Here is a 9,227-nt window from a genome sequence, read left to right as displayed (position 1 = left end):
CTAACACTGACTAATGTCAACATAAAGCTGGGTCGACAAGGTCGTCATAATTACTACAACTGCCAGGCCTACAAAATATACGTACAGGGCCTGCAAGCCCAACATACTGCACTAACTGATAGGATATGTCTACAAGCCTCTACTGATAGATGTACTGTGATCGGAACAGGGCGCCGATTTACCTATAAACTATCTACATATATACAGAAGATATACACCATACTGCTAGACCCGACAACTCTGACAGAAGGGGAGCTTACCGATAAAGCTGAACTAGGGAAACACCTATTGAGGAGGTCTACCTATCTGTCTATCTGAACCTACACGCATGAAATGCAGCGTCCCCAAAAAGGGACATCAGTACGAAATAATGTACCGAGTATGTAAGGAAATATACTGAAAGCTGAAATAGAACTGATGATATAATAACTGAAAGCAACTGGGGATCAAAGATAATTTGTATGCTCATCAGGTGATACTGACTCAACTCTATCAATATAGTGAGTAAAATAGATGTCCGGCCCTATAAGGCTCGGTATACATATATATATGCTCTGTCGTAGTAGGCTCGCTTATAAGCGATCGGCCATACTAGGCTCTGTATCTCGGCCAACTGGGCTCTCTCATAGGCGCTCGGCCATAACACACTCGGTATATAACTTACCATCTGATCAGAGGTTGCCAATATGGGACTACCCACCGATTATAGCTCGATGGTAATGAAAATAATGTAATACTGTGTATATAGACTCTATTCTCTCTTGACTGGAAGAAGGAAATACTCAAATGAATATGAAGTCCTGATAAAGAAAATATTGTAACTTACTAATGAATATAAACCGAATGACCAAATATGTAACTTCTCTAACAAAAATTAGTCTTGCAGGATACTTATTATTCTTATAATGTATGCAGTAGGTCAACCTTAGATTTGAAAGAACTTGGAATTTCTCAATTTAGCTTACTGGAATCAACTACTAGCTTGAAATACACGTAATTTGCAAAACTAGTAAAATATACGTAAATTCTGGGATATGAATTTTTTTTATGCCTCGTTATTAAACTTGTGTAATTACGATATCATGCTAAAATGCAGGAAAAGCTTAGCCTTATCATACCTAGAGTAGGAATAACTCCATATAATTTTCCCGTTGAAAACCTTCGTAGATTGAATTTAAAACCCAAAAATCGGATTTAAGTATCTGCGCTTTTGAACTTGAGGAACGAAATTGATTTTGGATTTAAACGAATGGATTTGGTTCTGATCTTCAACATTTTCTTCTTAAAGACTAAGTGTCTTTGAAACCTTTCCAGGAATCAGACTTTTTAAACCAAAGTGATTACTAATATTTTGTTCAAAAAAGGAATCCAACGCTCTTAAGTCTTTACTTAAGACTTACTTTACACGTTCTTGTCTTTTGGATAAGACTTGTAAAGTCTTATTTCAGACTTATCTTCAAGACACCTATACATGAATCATCCTTCCTAATTAGTGGCCTTGTGCCACGTGGGATGGTGATAGAATTTATAATTTTTATCTACTTATTAGTTAACTGGGTAATGTCTTGTTACCCGGTAATTAATCAATTACCCGCATAATTTAACAATTGCCCAAAATTACTTAAAATTCTATTTATTTCTAAATGTACTTCATATATATTTTATATATTATACTACTGTGGTCACATGGTACCTTTCATGGTACTAGTTCATAATTATCGGGTATTATCGCTTGACCCGTATTTTATTCCAAATTGTCCACTTTCAACGAAACTCGTTTTCTTTAATCCGTGTACCCCTTTATCCTTCATGAAACTTATTTATCGCTTGTTATAAATAGCGTAAACACACTAACGTCAAGTTGATCTCACCCCTGAGTCTACGTCAATTAACTGAAGACGAAATTTTAACGTACGAAAAATGCGAGATGTAACATCCTTTCCCCTTAAATATATTCGTCCTCGAATGTCTATTCTAATACTTTGGGAAAATTTTTGCCGGAGCCTCTTTCGCATATTAGACTAAAGCCAACCTGTACGCAGCCAGAAAACTTACAATACATGCCACACATGGCCACTGTCTATAAATAGCAACACTTGGCTCCACACAACTGTCCATTATAAATTCTGAGAGTTAAAAATTAGAGCTTACCTAATGACCTACTAGCCTGTGAGTTTATACCCTCGAGTCATATCTTCAGCTTGAAATAGGTGGGGGTATTTAGGCTTCATTTCTTCCTCTTCTTCCCACGGCATCTCTTCCACCTTCTTACTTATCCATAAAACCTTCAAGGATACTATCTCTTTATTTCGTAACTTGCGGATTTGTTGGTCTAGGATGGCAACCGGAATTTCGTCGTATTTCAATTCCTCTGTAATCTGTACATCATTTATGGGCACCACTTGGGTAGTATCGCCAATGCACTTTTGTAACATAGATACGTGAAAAACCGGATGAACAGACTCCAATTCCGAGAGCAATTCTAACTCATAAGCTACTTGGTCCACTCTCCAAATGATCCTATAAGGCCCAATAAACCATGGGCTAAGCTTCCTTTCTTTCCAAATCTCATCACACCTTTTATAGGTGACACCTTTAAAAATACCCAGTCATTAACCCCGAACTCTAAATCTCGTCACCGTACGTCAGAATATGACTTCTGATGACTTTAAGCTGTCAGTAGTCGCTCCCGGATAAGCTTTACTTTTTTTATGGTCTGATGTACCAGGTCCGGCCCATATAACCCAGATTCTCCAACATCAAACCACCCTATGGGAGATCTACACCTATGCCCATACAAAGCCTCATATGGAGCCATCTGGATACTGCAGTGGTAACTGTTATTATATGAAAACTCAAAAAGAGGTAGATGTTCATCCTAACTTCATTTGAAATCCAACACACATGCTCGCAACATATCCTCGAGCCTCTGAATCGTGCTCTCGGCTTGTCCATCCATTTGTGGATGAAAAGCTGTGCTGAGATTTACCTGAGTTCCTAGACCTTTCTGAAATGACCTCCAAAAATGTGTTGTAAACTGGGCCCCACGGTTAGATATAATAGATACGGGTACTCCGTGTAGTCGCACTATCTCCTTAATATATAATTTTGCAAAATCTTCTACTGTATATGTAGATCTGACCGGTAGGAAATAAGCTGATTTTGTGAGCCTGTCGACTATCACCCATATGGAATCAAACTTACGATGGAAACGAGGTAAACCCGTGATAAAGTCCATGTTTATCGCCTCCCATTCCCATGTCGGGATCTCTATAGTCTGTGTTAGTCCTCCGGGCTTCTGGTGCTCTATTTTTACCAGCTGGCAACTAGGGCATTGAGCGACATACTCAGTAATGTTCTTCTTCATATCGTTCCACCAATACACATCCTTAATGTCATGATACATCTTTGTCGACCCAGGGTGAATGGAATACCATGAATAATGTGCCTCTGACATAATCCTGTCTCGTAGCCCTGCTACATCTGGAACACACAAATGACCCCTGTATCTGAGAACTCCACCTCCTTTGAGTTCTAACAACGGCTTCTTCTGTTGTGGAACCCGCTCTCTCAACTTGACTAACTCTAGATCCTCGTACTGCCTCTCCTTTACTTCAGCTATGAGAGATGATTTTGCAGTATTTTGGAGTACAACTCCTCCATTGCCAGACTCTACTAACTGGACCCCCAAACAAGCCAATTGATGAATCTCTCTTGTTAATTGTCTTTTCTCGGACTCTACATCTGCTAAGCTACCCATAGATTAATGACTTAAGGCATATGATATAACATTAGCTTTACCTCAATGGTAGAGAATGTTAACATCGTAGTCTTTTACTAACTCAAGCCACTACCTCTGTCGCAAATTCAACTCTTTTTGCTTGAAGATATATTGCACACTCTTATGACCTGTGAATATATCAGCATGCACACCGTATAAATAATGTCGCCATATCTTAAGTGCATGGACAACTGCAGCTAACTCGAGGTCGTGGGTCGGATAATTCCGCTCATGCTTCCTTAATTGCCTTGAAGCATATGCAATTACTTTACCATGTTGCATCAAGACACATCCTAACCCGACACCTAAGACATCACAATACATGGCATAACTATCTGGACCTTCTAGAAGTGCTAGAACTAGCGCTGAGGTCAACCTGTTCTTAAGCTCTTGGAAACTTTTCTCACAGGCCTTTATCCACTGAAACTTAGTCGTTTTCTACGTCAACTTTGTTAATGGTGCTGAAAGAGAAGAAAACTCCTCCACGAACCTCCGGTAATATCCCACTAAACCTAGAAAGCTATGATTCTCTATCGGAGTGGTAGGTCTAGGCCAGGATTTCACAGCCTTAATCTTTTGAGTGTCTACCTTTATACCTCTGTCGGATACAATATGCCCCAAGAATGCTACGGACTTTAACTAGAACTCACACTTAGAAAACTTAGCATACAATTTATTATTGAGGAGGGTTTGGAGTACTGCTCGCAGGTAATCCACATACTCATCCTCTCAACGTGAATAAACTATAATATCATCAATAAAGACTATCACGAATAGATCCAAATATGGCCAGAATAGGCTATTCATCAATTCCATAAATATGGCAGGTGCATTCATCAACTCGAAGGACATAACAAAGAACTCAAAGTGGCCATATTGGGTCCTAAAGGCGGTCTTGGGAATATCTTTTACCCGAACTCTGACCTGGTGGTACCCTGACCTCAAATCTATCTTTGAAAAGCATCTAGCTCCCTGTAACTGATCAAACAAGTCGTCTATCCTTGGAAAGGGGTACTTATTCCTAATAGTTAGCTTGTTCAATTGCCTATAGTCGATACATATCCTTAGCAAGCCGTCTTTCTTCTGTACAAACAATACCTGTGCACCCCAAGGTGAGGTACTAGGTCTGATGAAACCTTTCTCCAGTAAATCTTTTAACTGCTCTTTCAACTCCTTTAATTTGGCAGGTGCCATTCTATACGGAGGGATGGATATTGGTTGCATTCCCAGAAGTAAATCGATGCCAAAATCAATCTCTCGCTCTAGAGGAATACCTGGAAGTTCATCTGGAAATACATCCGCATACTCCTTTACTACTAGAATAGACTAAAGTGTAGGTATCTCAGCATTTGCATCTTTAACTCGCACAATATGATAAATGCACCCTTTTGCGATCATTTTCCTCGCCTTCATATAGGAAATAAACCTGTCTCTGGGTGTCGTTGTATTACCTACCCATTCAAGGACTGGCTCACCCGAAAAATGAAATCTAGCTGTCTTTGCTCGACAATCAACTGTGGCATAACAAGATGCCAGCCAGTCCATGCTTATGATAGCATCGAAATCCAACATCTCTAGTTTAACTAGGTCTATTGAGGTCTGACGACCACAAACTGATACCATACAACCTCGGTAAACGCATCTAGAAATAATCGATTCTCCGACCAGTGTAGATACCGCAAAAGGATCACTTAGTATTTCAGGCACTATACCAAATTTCCGTGCGACAAATGGGGTAATACATGATAAAGAAGATCCTGGGTCTATCAAGGCATAAACATCGTGAGAACAAATGATTAACATACCTGTCAAAACGTCTGGTAAGGACTCTTGATCCTATCGACCTGCTAGCGCATAGATACGATTCTGGTTACCACCTGAACTGGACCTTTTACCTCTGCCTCGACCTCTACCAGCTGAAGACTGAGACTCGTGCCCTGAAGGATGCACGGACATAGCTGATCCTGTTGCTGAATTGGCTGGTTGCGCCATACCCCTAGAATCACTTTTTGGGAAATATCTCATCATATGCCCTAGACGTCCACATGTATAACAAGCATCGAAATCGGCTTGGCATTGGCCCAAGTGTCCCCGGCTGCAGATAGCACAGACACGACCCTGTCTATCTCGAACCTCATTGTCGCTGCAAACTTGACGCCTGAGAGATCTCACCTAGTCCTGACCAAGTATAGCGGTCATACTTGTAACCCTGTAGCTGAGGTGGCGGAGGTCTAGGTGGCCGTTCGAAGTACTGGGGCCTGTAACTACCTTGAGACTACTCCTAAGACCTGGCAAATCTCATCCTCTTACGCTGCCCTGACTCAGTCCTCTTCGTACTGTGCTGTCGACGCCTACCCCTCTCTATATTCTGGGCAAATGCCTGAATCCGCGAGATATCCATATTATCCTGTAACACAGTGGTGGCATACACCTTGGTCAACTCTGGGGCCAACCCTTCTATAAACCTGTCGATTCTATCCCGCATAGTAGCAACTATGGATGGTGCATATCTGGGCAATGATTCAAAACAGAGACTATATTCTCGAACACTCATATTGCCCTACTTGAGGGCTAGAAACTGATCGAGTCGGGCCTATTGGATCTCTCATGGTAAGTACTGGTCAAGGAATGCATCTGAAAAATTCTCCCAAATAGCAGGAGGGGAATCAAGCCTCCTGGATCTTTCCAATCCCTCATACCAAAGGATGGCTATATCTCGGAGTCAAAAAGCTGCTAACTCAACTGCCACTTTCTCTATGGCATGCATAACCTGAAAGATCCTATGAAGCTGATCTATGAAATCCTATGGGTCCTCCCTCTGATCTGTCCCCGTGAACTCTGGGGGATTCAAAGCAATAAACTCTCGGACCCTTGGACTCCCATATCCCTCAGAAGGTCCTGCACTAGCAGATGCCCTAGCCTATTGCTGGGTAGCTACCAAACTGTGCCAACAAATGTACTGCACTCCTAAAGTCCTGATCTGATGGAAGCGGAGGGGGAACTGGATGTGTGGTCTCCCTAGGAATCTCCTCAAGTGGTGGAGGAGCCGGTAATCGCTGGGTAGGGGTCTCTCCTTGCGACTCCGATTGGGCTCCATCTGCTGGGGGTACCCTTCTAGCCCCCTCACCTACTGTTGTTTCTCTCCTATGGCTAGCCGTAGTGTTCCTAGTTACCGTCATTTGTGCATGCAAACATCAACACGTAAGTTTAACTCAAATTTCATATAACTCAGAGCTACAGCACGATTTAGATTTGAAAAAAGGGTAACCAACTACTAAATGTCATGTAGTCCTCTATTTATATAATGTGGTGCACCACACATCTATAAACAAGACCCTACTAGACACGGCTTGTAGACTCCCTAGGACAGGACTGCTCTGATACCACTTTTGTCATGCCCCGAGCCCGGTGGCGAGATCGGCACCTAGTGCCTCATCTAGCCTTCGTACCACTTGCGACTAAGAGACTCTGGACATGTAATGTCATACTTTGGCTATGGGACACACTACAAGATAATGTGCGATGCAAAATATAAAACTAAATGGAGACTAACATTGACTAATGTCAACGTAAAGCTAGGCCGGCAAAGCCGTCATAATTACTACAACTAATAGTCCAACAAAATATACGTACAGGGCCTACAAGCCTAACATACTGCACTAACCGACAGGATATGTCTACAAGACTCTACTGATATATGTACTGTGATCGGAACATGGCCCCGACATACCCATAAACTATCTACATATATACATAAGATATACACCACACTGCTAGACCCGGCAACTCCGACAAAAGGGGAGCTTACCGATAAAGCTAAACTCGGGCAACACCTATTGAGGAGGTCTACCCGTCTGTCTGTCTGAACCTGCATGCATGAAATGCAGCGTCCCCAAAAAGGGACGTCAGTACAAAATAATGTATCTTGTATGTAAGGCAATATACTGAAAGCTAAAACAGAACTGATGATATAATAACTGAAAGCAACTGGGGATCAAAGATAATCTGAAGATATGCTCATCAGCTGATACTGACTCAACTCTCTCAATACAGTGAGTAAAATAGTTGTTCGGCTCTATAAGGCTCGGTATACATATATATCTGCTCTGCCGTAGTAGGCTCGCTCATAAGTGCTCGTCCATACTAGGCTCTGTATCTTGACCAACTGGGCTCGCTCATAGGCGCTCGGCCACAGCAGGCTCGGTATATAACTTATCATCTCATCAGAGGTTGCCCAATAATGCCCTGCCCACCGATTAAAGCTCGATGGTAATGAAAATAATGTAATACTTTGTATATAGACTCTCTGCTCTCTTGACTAGAAGAAGAAATACTCAAATGAATATGAAGTCCTGATAAAGAGAATATTGTAACTTACTCATGAATATAAACCGAATGACCAAATATGTAACTTCTCTAAAAAAATTAGTCTTGCAGGATACTTATTATTCTTATACTGTATACAGTAGGTTAACATTAGATTTGAAAGAACTTGGAATTTCTCAATTTAACTCAGTGGAATCAACTAGTAGATTGAAATACACGTAATTTGCAAAACTAGTAAAATATACGTAAATTCCGGGATATGAATTTTTCTTTATACCTCGTTATCAAACTTGTGTAATTACGATATCATGCTAAAATGAAGGAAACGCTTAGCCTTAACATACCTGGAGTAGAAACAACTGTGTATAATTATCCCATTGAAAACCTTCGTGGATTGAATTTAGAACCCAAAAATCAAATTTACGTATCTACGCTTTTGAACTTGAGAAACAAAATTGGTTTTGGATTTGAACGAATGGATTCTGTTCTGTTCTTCAACATTTTTTTCTTAAAGACCAAGTGTCTTTGAAAACTTTCCAAGAATCAGACTTTTTAAACCAAAGTGATTACTAATATTTTGTTCAAAAATGGAATCCAACACTTTTAAGTCTTTACTTAAGACTTACTTTACACATTCTTGTCTTTTGGATAAGACTATACAAGTCTTATTTAAGACTTATCTTCAAGACACATATGCATGAATCATCCTTCCTAATTAGTGGCCTTGTGCCACGTGGGAGGGTGATAGAATTTATAATTTTTATCTACTTATTAGTTAACTGGGTAATGTATTGTTATCCGATAATTAATCAATTACCCGCATAATTTAAAAATTGCCCCAAATTACTTAAAATTATATTTATTTATAAAAATACTTGATATAGATTTTATATATTATACTACCGTGGTCACATTGTACCTTGCATGGTACTAGTTCATAATTATTGGGTATTGTCGCTCAACCCGTATTTTATTCCAAATTGTCCACTTTCAAGGAAACTCGTTTTCTCTAATCCATGTACCCCTTTATCCTTCATGACTCTTATTTAACGCTTGTTATAAATAGCGTAAATACACTAATGTTAATATGATCTCACCCCCAAGTCTACGTCAATTAACT

The 9,227-nt window shown here is 40.3% G+C and overlaps 2 protein-coding genes across 2 annotated transcripts; both read right to left on the bottom strand.

Moving 5' to 3' along the window:
• Positions 1-2,162: 2,162 nt before the first annotated feature.
• On the bottom strand, positions 2,163-3,760 carry LOC138875778 (uncharacterized). The gene is made up of 2 exons (XM_070154645.1): positions 3,205-3,760; positions 2,163-2,593 (listed from the first exon to the last, which is right to left on the bottom strand). Exons 1-2 carry the CDS (start codon positions 3,758-3,760, stop codon positions 2,163-2,165), a joined length of 987 nt encoding a protein of 328 aa, XP_070010746.1.
• A 90-nt stretch (positions 3,761-3,850) lies between these two features.
• On the bottom strand, positions 3,851-5,773 carry LOC138875777 (uncharacterized). The gene is made up of 3 exons (XM_070154643.1): positions 5,677-5,773; positions 4,706-5,067; positions 3,851-4,201 (listed from the first exon to the last, which is right to left on the bottom strand). The coding sequence occupies exons 1-3, from the start codon at positions 5,771-5,773 to the stop codon at positions 3,851-3,853; spliced, it is 810 nt and encodes a 269-aa protein (XP_070010744.1).
• Between the last annotated feature and the right edge of the window lie 3,454 nt (positions 5,774-9,227).

This window comes from Nicotiana sylvestris, chromosome 8 (genome assembly GCF_000393655.2).
Source record: "Nicotiana sylvestris chromosome 8, ASM39365v2, whole genome shotgun sequence".
Lineage (NCBI taxonomy): Eukaryota > Viridiplantae > Streptophyta > Magnoliopsida > Solanales > Solanaceae > Nicotiana > Nicotiana sylvestris.
The sequence above is the reverse complement of the archived record's forward strand: the minus strand, read 5'-3'. Positions and strand labels throughout refer to the sequence as shown.